The sequence below is a fragment of the Scleropages formosus genome, chromosome 25 (assembly GCF_900964775.1).
Source record: "Scleropages formosus chromosome 25, fSclFor1.1, whole genome shotgun sequence".
Lineage (NCBI taxonomy): Eukaryota > Metazoa > Chordata > Actinopteri > Osteoglossiformes > Osteoglossidae > Scleropages > Scleropages formosus.
In genome coordinates, this window is record NC_041830.1 from 17,601,541 (window position 1) to 17,619,560 (window position 18,020).

The 18,020-nt window shown below is 47.9% G+C and overlaps 1 protein-coding gene across 1 annotated transcript; it reads left to right on the forward strand.

Annotated features, from left to right (window-relative positions):
- The first annotated feature begins 227 nt into the window (after positions 1–227).
- On the forward strand, positions 228–17,555 carry stk11 (serine/threonine kinase 11). The gene is made up of 11 exons (XM_018731243.2): positions 228–355; positions 1,179–2,206; positions 6,026–6,109; positions 7,680–7,769; positions 8,031–8,163; positions 8,364–8,500; positions 8,680–8,807; positions 10,408–10,465; positions 13,047–13,246; positions 15,795–16,054; positions 16,954–17,555. Exons 2-10 carry the CDS (start codon positions 1,923–1,925, stop codon positions 16,016–16,018), a joined length of 1,338 nt encoding a protein of 445 aa, XP_018586759.1. The 5' UTR covers positions 228–355; positions 1,179–1,922; the 3' UTR covers positions 16,019–16,054; positions 16,954–17,555.
- Positions 17,556–18,020: the final 465 nt, after the last annotated feature.

Consider the following 18,020-nt stretch of genomic DNA (forward strand, 5'->3'; position numbering starts at 1 on the left):
AGCTAAAAGTAACGGACACGCTCACCGACCAATGGGAGCGCAGAAGTCTTCCTAACAGACAAAAAGATAAGCCAATAACAGAGCGACTACCTTTTTCCCTGACACGCTGGTAAGCCAATGGAAGCGCAGGAATCTGTGTACTGGCACACACGTGAGCCAATGGGAGTTTTGTGCCGGTATCCGGTTGTTGTCCCAGCCCTCTGACGTGAACCTGGAGTAAGGGGGAGGTAAACAAGATGGCGACAGCCTGACAGCAGCTGAAATTTTTTCACCGACCCTGACAAAAATAACAAAAACAAAAACTTAATGTGGTGAGATCGCGAGTGCACTATGCGGCGGATGTTGGGACACCGAGGTAAGGACAGTTATGGCGGAGGAGCTCGAAAAAGAGTTGTGCTGAGCTCGTGAGCGCCGCTAGCCGCGGCGCTGTGTCTCTAGCCTGTTAGCTCGGTCCATCGGCGGTCCGGTGCTGTTTGACATTGTACTTCTCTGCTGACACCGACTTTTGTGCGCTGGGGTAGCTTGTATCTGACTACTTGCCCAATAATAGTTGGATGTGCGCCTGAAATGAAGTTTAGAAACGCGAGGGTTGGTTTTGTGAAGTGAAAAAAAAGTGCGGCTCGAGGCGGCGGTCGGTCGACGGCGCGCGCTCTGCTGCTCGCGCCCTGCCTGCTCAGTTAGCGCGCCGCTGTCACCAGTCCGTCGTCGGCCGTGTGGTTTAGTGACACAATCATTCGCTCGGCTCGCTAACGAGGAACCGGACGAAAAAGTGCGAGTGATCAGTCAGTGAGGGAGAGAGCGGTGTGTGTGAGGGAGAGGGAGAGAGAGAGAGAGAGAGAGAGAGAGAGAGGGAGAGAGTGTGTGAGTGAGCGAGTGTGACAGCGCTCTCCGTCCGTGGGCTCACTTCGTCGTCACTTACTTGATTTTTATTTGCTCCTTTGGACAGAAATCCACGATCACCTTAAATGTGTTCCGACTCTAATTTCCGTGCCGCCTCTGCCCTCATGTTGCCTTTGACTGAGTGTCTGGATTAAGTGGAAGCAAAAATGTGCTGCTGGAAGGAATGTATGTGTCTTTTCTATGGTCAATGGCTCCTTCAGCTCTTCCCCTGTGTGTTTAACTGTCTTTTTTTTTTATTTATTTATTTATTTATTTATTTATTTATTTTACTGTTACAGATTATCATCTGGCAACTTTTTGTTAACCTTATTTGCGATGAAGGCGGAGGACTTGTAAACCCTCCGGACGGGTCAGCTATAACATTCACCGGTGGCCTGGGCCTTCTGCCAACCCCCCCCCCCCCAACCCCGACCCGGACCAGAGAGGAGATCATCTGCGTACCCAACCGGGAGGCAGGACACACACAGCTCTTCGTCTCCTCCCTTCTGAGGACACACGCAGCTTTTTCCTTTTCTTCGTCCCCACACTGCAGCACATGGATGTCCGGGACAGGCATGTGTACAAAGGGGCAATTTGAGTCACAGGTATTCTGAACGCGGTGTCTTGTCACTCTCGGTCAGCCCACACGCGAGAGCGCCTGAGACCTTAGTGGATTGCTGCTTCGCTCTCAGGCTCAGAGTTGACCAAATGATGATGTTTACGCCAAGCAGATTGTAGACGTCCCAGGATTCCCATACACTGGACTTAGTAAGGTCTTGACCCTGCCACACCCCCCACCCTCATACCCCTCTCAAGGCCCCATGCTTCCCCATGCCTTTCACAATGGAATTTAGCCTTCAGCTCTTGTAGTTTCATGGTGGAACATGGTGATTTTTGTTCTCACATAGCTCTGCAGTGCACCCCTCTGCTGGAGCCTCGTAGACCTGAACTTTAGTTCAGAAATTCTGTTTTATTGAGCCCTTGCTGCAGACTGGTGGGGTGTGACAGCTGAGGGGGGACCACGTCCAGTCAGTATAGAAAAGATGAGCACGGGTGAGATCCAGAATCTTGACTACCTGCCGGAGAACGAGCTGATGAACATGGACGCCTTCATCCACCGCATAGACTCCACCGAGGTCATCTATCAGCCACGACGCAAGCGTGCCAAGCTGGTGGGCAAGTACCTTATGGGTGACCTGCTGGGGGAGGGCTCCTACGGCAAGGTCAAGGAGATGCTGGACTCGGAGACACTCTGCAGACGCGCTGTTAAGATTTTAAAGAAGAAGAAGCTTCGACGAATCCCCAACGGAGAGGCAAACGTCAAAAAGTGAGTTATCAGCTGTGTTTTTCTGCTTCTGCAGCAAAAAAGAGGCTCTGTGACCCCATATGCGCACACTTGCAAGCATTTACGTTATTCGGTGCCGCCAGTAAGGTACAAGTGTTACAAAACAGTCTCTCTGACTCAGGGTGTTTGCAGTTTACAGGTTGTAGCGACTCAGTCCTGTACAGGAGGTGCCTAGAGATGCAGAGGAGAGAAAATACTTGGGCTCATTGGCTTTGCCTGACTTGTGCAACCAAAACCTCAAGCTGCATCTCCCGTTCGGAAAAGGATGACAGCTGGCTGCGTCAGCTGCCTTCTGGGCAGTTCTCACTGCTAGTTCTTCTCAGAATGTGAACAGCTAATTTGTGCTCAGGGTTCGGAGCAGGCTGTGTGTCCTGCACAAGTTTGAGTGCAGTGTGCAGACACACAAGCATGCGTTGCTATAGTTGAATTACCTCATCCTTCCTGTCTTTCAGATAGAGAAGTACAGAGATGTCTGTTCTGTGTATATGTCCACACGTATCTAGGGCTGTGGCTCTCGCGTTTGTGTGAAGGGTTTTCTTACGAACCGGTACTGAGACTCACACGAAGGTGGAAATTCTGTTTCATGGGCAACGACCTCAGCTTGCTTTTGTCAGTCTTTACACTCCACAGCACTTTGGGACATTGCCATGTCCTCCTGCTTGGCTTGTTTTAAGACCTGGACAATTATAGATACAACCCCTCTGTCCCTCAGGGATGGTTAAAGGTTGGTAAATGTGTCTGTTTATAACATCTTGCATTCGCCATTTCTTTGTGGAAAAAAACATCTTATTTTTCCTGTGGATACACAATAACGTGCCCATTCGGTGGTAACATTTTATTTATTGTGACAGCCTGTAAAGCTTGAGCAGAGTGATGCTGTCAGACCAGTTTGACAGTGCAAAAACTAAAGAAACCTGAAGCAGAAAGTCAGCCTGCAGCAGACTAAATGAAATAACAAAGAATCGCTCATGTAAAACAGCACTAGCTCCTGGGGTTTCAGTGTAAATACTTGCTGCCGTGCTATTCTCGGAACAAGCTGCAATTATTCTTTGATGTTTCCAATGCAAAGAGCAGGCGTGACAAGGGGGTTGTCACCCTGTGGTCATGCACAGGCCCTTGCAGGCCTGCCTGGTTGACAAGCTCTGGTACTCGCTGGCCTCTGTTTGTCACATCATGTCTGTGTAGTGTGTGGGGTACAGGTTGAAGTCCTGCGTGGCAAATTATAGCCGAGGGCAAAACGCTTGTCGAGAGCTGCCTCGCTAAACCTCCGAGTATCAGGAATGGTTTCAAAGGAGACCTTGTGGTTTTACTAGACCAATAAACTGTTGTGTGTCTTAGTACAGCAGCACGATGACCCTGCATGCTTTATTGGAATGCCTAAGAAAAGCGGTGAGGTGTGTACAGCTGCCGCTTGGCACTTTGCTGATGTGTTGTGTGTAGGACTGCGTGAGCTACCTGGTTCTGGTCATCCCTGACCTGAGAAGCAACAAAGTGCTGCAGGCATAGTGCATCTACTCAGGTCTTTGGTTGACTTAACTGCTGAACCGTCTTCTCCAGATGGAGACCAGATCACACTTGCAACTGCTGTCTATGTTTATCACACACCGCGGTACTCCTGTACAGTAGCAAGTAAACAGAGCTCGCCATTGGATCAGTTACTGAAGAAAGCACCCATGTTGTTAACGAAGCCATCTGGCAGCCTGTAGTGCTGTGATCTATCCAGATCTGAAGCACTTATCTACAGGAGGAGAGAGATCTCTATTTTTCGAAGGAGAAATGTTAAGTCCCGTTAAAGCATCCATACTACAGATGTGGTTATACTGTACAGATGCCATTGTTTGGTCATGTTAGCTGATTTGCTGCATTTACCTGTGCAGGTGTAGCACCTGAGCTGTGCCTCAATCGTTGAAGGCTTGCGCTGGATGCTGTCCCTCCTGACATGCTGTTGGCCACCCTGCCGAGGAGCTACTCGGGGTGGATGGGAAGGAGCAGCTGTAGTGTTAATCACTCAGTTCAGTTTAATTAATACCTTCTCACTCCTGGGTCCCAAGCAGGGGCTTAAAATAGCGGCGTGAACTTCGCCAGTGTGTGTATTTGTGCTGAGAGTGGTCGTCTCTGGGCCTTCCTGCTGTAGTTCTACGACTCGGGGATCTTAGCTTGCAGGCCTGTGGTCATATTGAGCTGTGAATAGTAGCTGCCTCTCCTGTTCACCTTCCCACACACTATATTTGTGTCTGAGATGATGGGATATCTTGTAACACCTTCCCTTCTCCTTACCTGTCATGTGATTGGTTGGTTTGCATTTCCATGACTTTCATGGCCTGTTGGCCCCCTTAAATGGAGCAGGACAGGCCCCCTGACATCCTGTTTAGCCTTTCTTCTGGAACATGGTAGTCTTATGGGATGGTGTGGCATGGTGGTGTGTAACACAAAGATGGTTGTGTAGTAGCAGATTGGCGCTTGTGTGTGTATGTGTCTTTAGATTGTGTCTTTGTGGGCTCCTGGTTTTGTAGCTCAGTAGGATTACAGGGCTGCTGGGAAATGTCTGAGGCCTTTACTGGTATCAGGGATCTGTGCACTTACTTCTGGAAGCCTCAGCACTCTACAGGGGTAATACAGGGAGCCATAGAACTGAGTTCAGCTTGTCTAATGGCAAAGGAAATAAATTATCTTCGATGTCAAATAAACAGAAGATACTGCAATGTCTTTGTTGTTTGTTATCCAGCAGTGATTGTTTACCTCGCTCTGCTGAGTTGGAAGCTTAATGGTGAACGTCAGTCTTATGGATGCTGCCTGCAGTGTTTGAAGCTGTTTGTGTGTGAAATGTGCAAAGCGTTCTGCTGAGTGCTGCCTTAGTGCAGCGGCTCTGCTGGATCCATGTACAGTCACGTTTATTTGGTTTCCACTGCTCTGGCTTCAAGGAGACTGCAAATGAAGCAGGGACGCCCTGGAGTGTGTGTGTGTGTGTCTGTGTGTGTGCGCGGGTAAGAATGCGTTTACTGTTTGTTCAGCTTGCTGTCCCCATGAGCTACACTGTCTGTTAACGCACTGGATGCCAGTGAAAAGCTGTTAAACTCTCAGAAGAATGAAAATGGTTAATGCCTCTGTTTCTAGGAAACATTTACTGCCCTTATTTTACTGATGTGACTTAGAAACGTGCCCAAGGCCATAGGCTCTATATAGGGAAGGGGAAACGCGGCCTGAGAGGCTGGCTGGCCAGCCAGACCCCCTGCAGTGCTTTGCTCTGGTCAGATGGGTTGGAACAGGAGCCCCAGCCGTGGTGAGTCAGTATTGCTGCTGGCAGGAACTCAAGAGTCCCTGCTACAGGAGGTTTTCAAAAGCATTTCATCATGGCAGTATTGGTCCTGCCCAGTCAGGAATTTGCAGGTTCACCTCCTAGGAGGGGTCTGATCATGTCGCCTTAGCTGGGTGTTCAAGCCAAATTTAGCTGATCAGTACCCACTGATGGCGTGTGTGTGTGTGTGTGTGTGTGTGTGTGTGTGTGACAGTCTTAAGCATGTGTCCTGTGAAGTGTAAACTGGTTTTTGGGCTCTGTGGCATTTCTGAGGACCCAATTTCATAGGAGTTCTACATCTCTGGCCTTTCATCAGCACTTAGTCTTTGGGCACAGTGACTATCACACTGTTTTTCACATGCAGCCTCACTAAGAACTTCTTCCGGGGTTTGCTTTAAATTCTCTGGGTCTGTGTTTTCATTGTTTCTTCTCCTGCACAGTGTAAGCAGTTTTTTTTTACAAAACAGTTCCCTTTAACCTCTTTAATCTTTATTTCTGTGTTTCAGAGAAATCGAGCTGCTGCGACGACTACGGCACAAAAATGTGATCCAGTTGGTGGATGTGTTGTACAATGAAGAGAAGCAGAAGATATATCCTTCTGGAAGAGGGTGAAATTACAATGAGCATAATACCATAGTGAACTCCGATCGTATAACAGGGAGTGTTTACACTTCAAATTGTTATAACATGGTTTATTGGAATTTATCTAGGCCAACTATGTTGAGTATGTTGTGTTTTGGTGAAATTCCCTATTGCCAAATGGATGAATAATCCTTTGCTCCCTAACTTATTAACCTAATTGGCACCAAGAGTTGGTTTATTCAAAGTTTGCTAATGGAATGTGACACGGAGCGGGTGAGGGTCTTGTCGTCAAGTCTGTATGCAGCTACTTGTGTTATGTGTGCTGGTGAAAGCGGAAGTACTGGGATAAGTGACTGCACGCTGCAAGTTGTGTCTGTATCTGTATCTCTGTTTGTTTGTGAAATGCACTTCTGAGGTCTGTATCACTTTGCTGAAAAGAGCCTGCTAAACAAATAAGCGTAAATGTCAAGAACCCGGACAGCTCCGCAGGGTGGGAGTCGACGGGGCTTTTCATTCTGGAACAGAGTGTCACTGCGAATTCACTCTCTCCCACTGAACAACTCACAGACAGTGTCGGGGACACAGCCCCTTCGTTGGGTGAGCCACAACACCTCATGCACACCCCAGGGTAAAAAGTTGTTTACTCAAAAGGTTATGTCAGTGACTAACCATACTACGTACAGCTGAATCTGCATCTGCAGAATGTGAGCAGTAGTACCTGGGAAATGTCTGTGATGGTAACCTTTCACAAGCCAATACTCAGCCTGCATGCTGTCTTGACAGCAGGCCTGCAGTCTCTTTTGTAGTCACTTTGCGTGAGGTGTTGCAGTCATCTGGTGGCTCTAAAAAGGATAAGCAGCCAGCTGTGCTGCAGTTGTTTACTCTGTCCACAGGGGGTCTCTGTTCCCCTTCCAGCAAACTGAAGCCCTCTGCATACAGCTGTCGATTGAGATTCATGATGCATCCAGGGTGCTTGATGGTTGTGATAATTTCCTCTGCGCTGTCTGCACATGCTAACAGTCAGTGGGCAGGTTTATGGGTGTGTGGGGAAGCTGGGGCGGGGCTCCTGCGGCTCGGTGCCTCCGGTCTTCCCTGACCGCAGAGAGGGAAAATGAGAGATGCCTGCTGACGCAGTTATGACTCAGCCTCTAGCTCCTCTGGGGAGGTGCTGGAAATCCTCAGGATGTGATCGACTTGTGCCAGTTTCTGCACTGGCACACAGCAGCCAGCAGGTGGCGTGCTGTTTTGGCTGTGACACTGCAGCTGCAGGCAGAAAGATGCTTGAGGCTGTTTCGCCATATGGAAAATATCAGAACTAAATGCTCCTAGGCATTGTACTTGAAGACCCATACTGACTTGTTTACAGTTCTTAAGGTTTAGTCCTGATACTTGCTGTTCTGTAGAATTTGCTGTCGTCCTCTTGTCTGGATGATCACACAGTTGCTGCGTATCTTCTCACCAGTTTTCCCCGTCTTGTCTTCTGTTGCTGGGACTGTACAGTGGTTTGACACTTTTGCTGTCCATGTGTGTCTTGTGGTGTTTTCCTGTCAACTGTGTTGACCTTGACTTTGCCCTCACGTATATGGTAATGGAGTACTGCGTATGCGGGATGCAGGAGATGCTGGACAGTGTGCCGGAGAAACGGTTTCCTGTGTTCCAGGCTCATGGGTATGTGGGGAAAAAATTGGTTTACCCATCAAGATAAAAATTTTAAGTCTATTTCCTCTTAAATCAGGGACAAAGCAGGGCTGTGCATGAGTTGTAAGGGGCTTGCTAGTAAAAGATCTGGAACATAATAAAAATGTATGGGTCATCCTGTTGTTAGATAAGACTGGTTCAAAACATACTGTGGTGTTCATTTTTACAGGTTTCAGTAACTTCCTGATGAATGGTTTGAAGATCTGAACGCATTTTATGTCTCTTGTCCAGGTATTTCTGCCAGCTCATAGATGGCCTGGAGTATTTGCACAGCCAGGGAATAGTTCACAAAGACATCAAACCAGGCAATCTGCTGCTGACCACAGATGGTGCACTGAAGATCTCGGACCTGGGGGTGGCAGAGGTGTGTGTGTGTGTGTGTGTGTGTGTGTGTGTGTGTGTGTGTGTGTGTGTGTGTGTGAGAGAGACAGAGAGAGAGAGTGTTGGAATTTAGGGCAGCATCCACTTGTTCTGTCCTAAGTTACTCTGGGATATGTTAATGAGCCAAAGTGCTGTGTTAATGAGTTGACAAATGTGTCCTAAATTGTCCTCCCTCTCTGCCAGGCCCTACACCCCTTTGCGGAGGATGACACTTGCAGAACAAGCCAGGGGTCCCCAGCCTTCCAGCCCCCCGAGATCGCCAATGGCCTGGACACATTTTCAGGGTTCAAAGTGGACATCTGGTCTGCAGGAGTGACACTGTATGTAATGATGAATACATAAGTGGTTATAGTGAATGTTTATAGTGCCATGTTTTAATATTTAGAAGAGACACACAGACAGTATATCTCTCAGTTGCTTCCATATAGAAAGGTTGCTGTTGATAATTGTTAAAATGATCAGTCTAAGGCAATGAAAGGTTTTTCTTTTGTTCCTGCAGATACAACATTACAACCAGCCTGTATCCATTCGAAGGGGACAACATATATAAGTTGTTTGAAAACATTGGCAAAGGAGAGTACAGTATTCCTGAAGAGTGTGGGCCACTTCTCTCAGACCTTCTGAAAGGTATTGATGTTGAACTTGAGGTCTTGTCATGGAGTCTAAGTTATTAGCAGTTTTATCACATTTACCCCTACTGCACGACTGACTCAAAACAATTGCCAGTTACTTGTCTTAAACAGCTGTTACTCCTGTTGCCATTAGAGGGCGTTCTGAATACATGCCCTAGAATTTATTTGCATGCTGTGGTTTACACTGGATCTACTGTTGGGTATAGGGTTTATAAAATGTCATGCAGCTCCTGCATGGTTTCTGTGTTGTGGCTGAGCAAAGGCCAGGTGCTCAGGAGGTAGAGTCTGATTTTGCTGGAAGTGGCTTTTGGCTCAGTGCTTGTTTCAGGATCAAATTCTCAGGATTTCTCCTGACACTCCCAGCTATGTCTGACTTCCTTGGTGAGTCTCTGCACACTTGATATAGGGGCTCTGCACTCATCACTGTAATCAGCTCCATCACCCCCCCACAGCAACACAGCTGTGCACTGACTCAGCTCCTCACTTTAGCATGTCTAAAATGGGACCTTGGAGCATCGTGAACTCCTTGGTGTACTACCTCTTCCTGGATAGGCTGTTAATTCTCTTTCCCCCTGCAGGAATGGGCTAGGAGGATGCCTGTTCTCCCCTGTTGTGTTTTGGGGGTGTCTTGTGGAGGGATGCAAATGAAACCATGCTTAGCCATTTCTCTGTACATTATCATGCGATGGTAGTTAGTTGTTAATGGCACTATAGGTGTTTTGAGTAAAGGTGTCACCTTACCCACCAGGTAAAATACAGCACTTATGATATCCTTTGATCCATGTTCTGAAATTATTTAATAGTGTCAACAGGTGGCATAGTAGTGGTTAAAGCCACCACTTTGCAATATTTTGGGTTGAATCCCTGCTCTTGTTTTTGTACCCCTGATCAAAATACTCTGAATTGATTAAAAATTACCCTACTCTGCACACTGGCTACTTAGTGTTTTTCCTATCATACAAACCCCACATTGTAAGTCACCTTGAAGAAGATTCACAAAGTGTGGAGGTGATGAAGATGGTGGCCTGTGCATTTTAACATGCATAACCAGCTCTAATCACAGCTCAAACACTAATGTGGCAGAACAAATAAAATACAAGTGATCTGGGGACAAAGATGCAAAACATGCAGGGTCCACACATGCCAAATGTGGCAGCTACCCACTTTTAATCCCCTGTAAAGCATAATCAGAGAGAGAGACTACTGCCCACACTGAGAATGACCATGTGGGAATAATGAGCGAGGGTGCATTATAAACCAAGGTAGAGCTCTTTTTTTAAATTTCTCTCTTGGAAGGCCTTGCTGGGTGAGAGTCATTAGTAAACGAACATAATCTGTATGCCATAGCTGCCAGATGAGAGGAAGAACCTGTGTTAACATTATCTTGGCTCTATACAGTGCCTTTCTATGAAATGTTTTTTCACTGGAGGAGTTAATGCCATTTGCAGCAGCGCCACGATATAGACGATCAATTTTATTAATATAGTGCTCTCTAATTGTTTGCTGTGTAATTGAATTACTTTGTGCTTGTAACCCCTTTTTTGCCTTTTGCAAAACAGAGGAAAAAACCTAATTTTGTGATGCATGTCTTCCAGGAATGCTTGAATACGACCCAGAAAAGAGATTCTCAATACAACACATCAGACAGCACAAGTAAGTAATTTGACATATTAATGCCTTTCTTTGTTTCTGGTGCAGTGATGAGATTGTCATGGATATCGAAGTAGAAGCCTTGTTCAGTCTTCCAACTAAAATGTTTCACTTCAATTGTGAGAGAGGAAGAAAAACTTGTGATTTTTTTGGCTGCGGCTCATATAATCCTTATGGTTTCCCATGGCAACACAGGTGCAGGTTCGGAGGAAGGAATGACCTCTGTTTCTCCATGGAGGTCATTTGGTCACTTTGAACTGTGGAAGGGGCCCATCCTGTGTGTATGGGGTTCAACAGAAGCAGTCCAGTAGAAGGTGCTTGCCGTCTGAGGTGGTACACTGGTGTACCCGTGTTCCTCACTCGATCAGGGGACATCTGGAAAGACAGCCTGATCCCCTGTAGTCCTCCGCTGATGTCTGGTCTATTGACATTTGATTAAGAAGTGACAACTTTAGTGGATTTTGGTGTTTTAATGCAGAAGATGCAGCTGTAACTGTAAATGATACTTAAGAACAGTTTGTCCTGTTGTGCACTCTGCATACACTCTTGTAGACTTTTAGGGTTTATGTAACAACTTCCAGCTTCAAACAAACTCTTCCTGTGGGATGATCTGGGCTGACAGGAGATTTGGGTCACAATCCTGAATCCAACAAATGATGAGAGATGTCACTTTTGCTTTCATCAGTCTGATCTGTTTTTTTCCAAATGGAGGGATCTGGGATGAGGGGAGGTGGGTGCTCCTGCAGGACTGCAAGGAGTGCCATGATTTCCAAACCCTGGGCTTTGAAAGTGCTTCTTTGTTGTACTCCATCCTGTTATTGCAGCATATTAGCAGCAGGCGCAGGAAGGATTAAGGCTCTTCCTGCACTGGCTCAAGTGATCTCTGCCGCAGACCAACTCATCCTCAAGGCCTGCAGGGTGTGTTGGTCTTTGCTCATTTTTTTTTTTTTTGTGCTTGTACTCATTGCACCGAACACTTCAGGTGTCAGTCAGGCACTAATTGAAATGCATGTGACAAAATACCTTGGACCGCAGGGCTCCCAGAGTGTAGTTCTGCACCCTTGCGTTACGGACTGCAGGCTCACGCAATGTATGAAGGACATCGGTGAACCGCATAAAAATGACACCCCTTCATGCCCTGTAGCTTTCAAGAGCCCTTTTTTGCAGCCTTTTAACACCCTCCACCACACAAGCTCAGATGTTTCCAGTGCTCCACGAGCTGTCATTTCCATGGCAACCGTGGACGATGGTGTGCGTATCAGCGCGGTTCTGATCGGGAGAGAGTGTGTGTATGAATGGTGCTCTAGTCTCTCCTCAGCACTCCGCAGTCACGCTATTCAGCAGTAGACTGCATCTGTCGGGTGTGTCAAACCGCTCGCTGGACACCTCTGCTGGCCAGACAGTTTGTCTGACGAAGGATTCACAAGGGATTTAAACATTTTCAGGTAGCACAGGTGTGTGGAGGAGCTTGAGGGGTGTTGGGTCACAGGTCTGTGTGTGTGTGCTCGTTGGTATGTCATGCCTTAGTTATTTCCAGTATAAAGAAATCGTCCGGTATTCTACACATCATGTTTATATAAGAGATTTAAACCAGCGCCCTTTGGGTCACAGGTCAGTTTTGGCAGCCCAGCAGCACCTTTGAGTCTCATCGAGCGGCTTGGCCTTCGTGCTGCCCACGCAGCGCAGCTGGCCCTCTCTTCCCCCACCTCACGAGCCCCACTCTCAGCTTTGTGACTCATGCTGCGCTACCAATGTGAACCTCTCCCTATTGTCATGGAGAGAGGCCCACAAGTGGCACTGGAGAAGATGTAGAATTGTGCAGGGCAGGGGGCTTTGGTCCGGTCCTGACCGCTACGATATTCTATATGCCAAATCTCCAGGTTTTCAGCCGTCATCTTTTTTTGTTTGTTATTGTTTTTCAGAGGTATATTTATACTTATGCATATGAGAAACTTTCACTGCTCTGCAGTTCTAATGTTCTTGTGGTATCAAATAGGTTACATGTTCTCTTGGTTTTGGGAACTCACACTGGGGGTTATGCAACATCTTTGGGTCTGAGCTTTTTCTTCCAAAACAAACACGAAAGTGGAGCAGAGGAGCCTCTAATGATGGACTAACTGTGACTGCAGATATGGAGTTGTCATTTAATGTTCCCTTCCAGGTTAGTGATAAAAGCTGCAAACTTGTCTTCCCAAAGTACTTAATGGCTACAGGCTGAAGGCAGCCATGGAAAGATTCTGCACAGAGGGTGGAAGCTATGTTGTGTTGCCATGCACACAAGGGCACACACCCTCCCATGCTTCAGACCACCATATCAGCGAGGCAGTTCTGTGGCGGTGCTAATGACTTGGTCTGCCTTCCACATCCTGTGTCCCTTTCAGTGCCCGATTTGGTGAAGTGTTATTTCTTTGTCAACCTGGGCGATGCGGTAGCTGGACAAATCGTGTGTCTTGGTACCAAGGATATTTAGGACATCGTGCAAAAGATGGAAGTTACCAAAATACCCCTTTTAACATGTTCTGTAGGTACACGGTGCAGCATTTCTGTGACATTATGCACCTCCTTACTTGTTCCCCCCCACCAGCTGGGTGCGCAAGAAACACCCCCCATCAGAGCCACCGGTGCCGATCCCCCCCAGCCCAGAGTCTAGGGATCCCTGGCGCAGCATGACTGTGGTTCCGTACCTGGAGGACCTACACGGGTATGCTGACGACGAGGAGGAGGACGATGAGCTGTTTGATGGCGAGGATGACATCATATATACTCAGGACTTCACGGTGCCAGGTGGGAACGCTGCATGTGGCTCAACTCCACTTCCACACCCTGACCCACATCACCACACTGAGCGAGGAGTTCCCCCATGTGCCCCTGATTTGTGGTAAATAGTGAGACTCGTATGCACTGTAACGTGGCAAGAAATGTGATTTAATGGCCAATGAAGTCAGCTGTCAGGACATTTCCATCCACTGGTGACAGGAAACAGGAGTGTTTGCGTGTATGATTTGTTGGTTGCTTACATCCACTTTAAATGGAGGTCTGGCTGCAAACACCCAACAGGAGCAAATAGGAGGGTACGGTTTCTAGCAATGGCCAACAGGGGTCAAAATGCTGAAGAACTAAGATTGCTAACTGAAAGGCTGCAGGTTCCTTTGCCAAAAAGGTAATTCTGCTGTAAACTACAGCAAGGCACCAAATATGAAATAGTTTGACTGTGTCTGCAGCTGTTTCCTTAGAGTGAAATGAATAGTAAGCAGTGTGTGCAGTGCTTTGTCTAATGTGTCCATTTAGGTCTATTTCACCAAACGTTTCATACTCAGGCCTTGTCCTTTGGGGGACGAGGAGGCCACCGTGCTGCAGTGTGCCACCATGGGGCCTGGGCACTTGCAGCAGAGCACTGATGTGCCATATGATCACATTCCTGTTCCACATCAAAGGGCAGAGCAGCACAAACACGTGATCACATTTTGTGCAGTTTCGGTTGAGGCAGTTGACCGAAACCGGAAGTTTCCTGGTGCTTTTAGGAGATAAACATTTTCTTTACAGCCCACAGTTAATGTATGCAGGGACAAGAGTGATCTTTGGATTTGTTTCTAGGTTACCGGCAGAGTGTTCGCGACAGCTTTCTATTCATACTGGACTCATTCTGGCTTCCTTTCCTGGTGTGTCCACAGTGTTGACTCTCTACACGTCATTAATGGTCCGGTGTCTCTGAAAGGATGAGACCCAAGCTGACAGGATGCCCATCAGAGCATGTTCACCTGAAGCCACTAATGTTCTGTCTCAGAAATGTCATCATACTAGTATGTTTGCAAACGTGTAGCAGGCACTGTCAGAAACTCCATTTCTTCCGTGACTTGTGTGTGTTCATGGGTAAAGCCAGAGCCTCACCTGGTCGGTATGTGAATCGTGTCCTTCTCAGAGTGTGGAGTTGGCATGTTTCTCCCCCTGTTTGCACCCCCAGACATGCATAGAAGAGCACAGTCAAACCACTTTTGCTCATCTCTTGTCTTGAAAATGGCCCCAAGGTGCATGACATGAGTCACACTCGACTGGGAGCCGCTTCCATCGCTCCACGTATGTGTTAAGCGTGCATGACTGTGTTCAGTCCTGTGAATTGTCGATTGACATCTGGGTAGGAATTGAAGGGTCCGTCACTTTCCTGCCCATATCCTCCCACTTTCTGTCCCAGGTTACTACTGCGTGCAGCTACAGTCACATTTTGTGGCCAAGGTTTCCTTGTGCAGCTTCAGTGTGACTCTCCGTATCTCCTCAGTGGGACTGATTTTCGGACTCGGGTTTGAATGGCAGGTGCATCCAGAATGCACGACATCAGGGCAGAAAGCAGAGGTGATTATTTGCTCCTCATTTCCTCTCTTTGGCCTCTTCCCCTCAGTGATTTGGCTGCCTACGTCTGCGTGCTATGTCTAGCTAATGAATCACAGCTAAGTATGTTTTACCGGAAGCCCACTTATGCGTGGGACAAATCAGATTTGCTCAGCTTCTGTTCGGGTATTTTTTGAGAGCAAGGCTTAGAAAGATGATTTATGTCTTAACACTGTGCCACTTCTGCTGTTCTCTCTGATGGCCACGTTCGGGTATGTTGGCTGCCATTTGTTGGCATGTTGTCAGCAGTAGGTTCATGGAGAGCCCATGCTCCTTCCCACACGATCGCCCATCGATGGCATATGAGCTCTCTGGAAGGGAGAAGGTGCGGGGCCACCGTTTTGTGTGGCGCTACTTTTAGCTCTTTTGTGGTGCTCTGCAGCTGTCCGCACTGTTTAGGGGTGTCCTCCTCTTTATGGCTCGCTCACCTGTTTTCGGAACCCAGCTGTCCTGTCGATGACACTCCCCAATGTGATTTTCCATGTGGGTCCTCTCAGCATTGTGCTCCTGCCCCAACCCCCATGCCATCGGGGCAATGGGATGGATGCACTAGGAAGCTGTTGGGGGGGTGGGGGTGTCCAGAACAGGCACATAAATTAGGGAACAGACCAGTGAGTGGACTGTTCTGAGCTTGACCCTCATCTGTCTGTTTTGTTGTTCTCATACATTATATTCCTGCCTTGATAAGTCAGTATTGGTTTTTCTCTGTGTGTGTGTGTGTGTGAGAGAGAGAGAGAGAACTCGCATTTTTCATGCCCTTAACTAAACCTCTGCACTACTCAATCCTCCTCTGAAAGTAGGACGTGCTCCTGTTCAGCATCCATTTCTGAACCCTGTTCCTGCTGACAGCCATGTTTGATGTAGGACATGGCAGGGTGTGTACCCCCACCCTCTTTGTCGAACCCCAGGCCGCCCCACTGAACCTCCACGTCACACTTATGCTCTGCAGGGCAGGTTCTCGAGGATGAAACGGAGCAGGTGGTTCACACCCGGTCCCGGGGAGCACTCAAGCCCATGTGTGTGAACGGCACTGAGCCAGGACCCCTGGGGGGCTGTGGTGGTGGATCCAAACCTGGCGCCGAGCGCAGGTCAAGCTCCTCCTCCAACCCCTCCCGAAAAGGCGTGTCTGCAGTCAGCCGCATCCGAAAGCTCTCCGCCTGCAAGCAGCAGTGACCTTTTGTCCACACTGAGTGAGGGCAGTCCGTAGCGGTGAGTAACCACAACTCACACACCTAATCCATGTTTTTTTTTTTTTTTTATTGCGTCTGTGTGTTTTTTTTTAATTTAACTCTCAATTCAAGGCAAGTACCTTGATCAAGGATCAAGGCTACTACAGCAGGAAGTGAGCTTTAGACCCAGATATTTTTGAATGCAAATCGTACTGTCTTGCCAGTGCCCACCCTCCACCCCAACAGCCCCATCTTGAACTGCTGAACTGAACTTGACATAAAATGATAGCCACAGTGTGTTTGCCGTCTACCTGCTCCTGTACAGGGTCAGGTTTGTAAACTGGAGGAGAGAAAAGGAAGCCAAGTGAGTCACAAGTTTTAATAAGATTGAATGGTCCTTCTTATGAGTCACCCACAACTCCCCCGCGTGTGGGGGGAGGGGCACTTGCTTCTCAACGGCCCAAAGTGAGCGGAATAGCGCAGGCTGGATGAGCTTCCAACCAGTGTGTGTGTATGTGAGCGAGCCCCCAGGTAGATGCGTGTGCACTGAGGATGAGTCATCCTGACGGAACAGCCAGGGGTGGGGGATACCACCACCCCCATCAGCCCTCCATTAAGATGCTCTGCTCAACAGCCTGCAGATTGTCACATGCTGAGCTGTACACTGGTAATGTGGTGTGAGGGCAGCACCTTGTCCAGCTGGTTGTTGGTGAAGCCCCTTTCTGTGGGGGTGGAGAGTGACAGAATATAATATGTACATAATATTATATTCCCAAACACATCTGTGCAGTCAGATTACGTCATGGAGCAGATACACGCATACACCTGCCTTTATAACTCGCAGCACACACATCCTATCCTGTTCAGTGGTGGTTATTGTGGTGATCTCCCCCCCCCCCTTTCACTCAAGCTGACCTTTTCCTCCTTTTGCCCCACCAGGTATCTTATTTTCTTTCTCCTTCTCCTTATGGAACCCTGACGTGGTGAACACTGAAGAGTGATGACGAGTCCCGCTCGATCTGCTCCACCAATCCGGCTGTCCAGGGGAGGCAATGTGGCAAGGTGCACGACCCCCAGCGTGGCTCTTCTCCTTTTTATTTTTCTCCACATATCCAAAAAGCCGGAAGTCATGGAAAGGAAAAGTGTGCGCTGAAGAAAAAAGGGTGGGGTGGTGACCGCCCCCTTCCCGGTCCTCGGGCACCTGCTGCGCCCATCACTGTGCTGATGCACCCCATCTCCATCCCAACACGCGGGCATCTCAGTCCACGTACACCTTGCGTCCACTTAGACGACCTTGTTTCCAGTTTCTAGCTGCAGTTTACGATGCACAAAGCTGTGTAAAGAACGACGCTGATGCGGATTTTGATCATGATCACTGTCCCAGTAAAAAAAACAAAAAAAAGAGGAAAAAAAACTGTGAAACTGCATGCTGTAAGGGGTTGGTGAAAGGGAACTGTACAGTGAAGACAAGCAAACGGACTTGACCCTTTCCATCCTCAGATGGTTGGGTTTGTTTTGGGTTTTTTTTTTTTGTTGTTTTTTGTTTTGTTTTTTCTTTAAGATTTTTTTTAATTATTATTTATATAAAAACACACCCCAACCAGACCAGATTTGGTAGCCTGTTGTGTTTTTATTATTTAAGTATTTATTTTATTTAATTAGACTGTAGGAGATGCAGTCCATCTGGAGGGAGGGCCTCTTCCTTCTGTTTTCATTGAAAACGTGATAAAAATGCCATGATAGTCCCTCTCCTCCCCCTCCGGGCGCTCTCCTCCGGCTCACATTTGTTCTCAAGCGTGTTAATATTCCAGCCTAGTGTACGGTGACCTCTCAGCTCCCACCAGCTCTTCTCTTGCTAACGGTGACCTCTTGACCTCTTAACCTCTGTTCTGTCACGTCACGCAGCACCGCATGGATCGCCAGGTCCACTCACCTGGGCTTTGATCTGTCCTCCTCTCCAGGTCCGCTCACCTGGGCTTTGATCTGTCCTTGTACCGAAGGGCTCG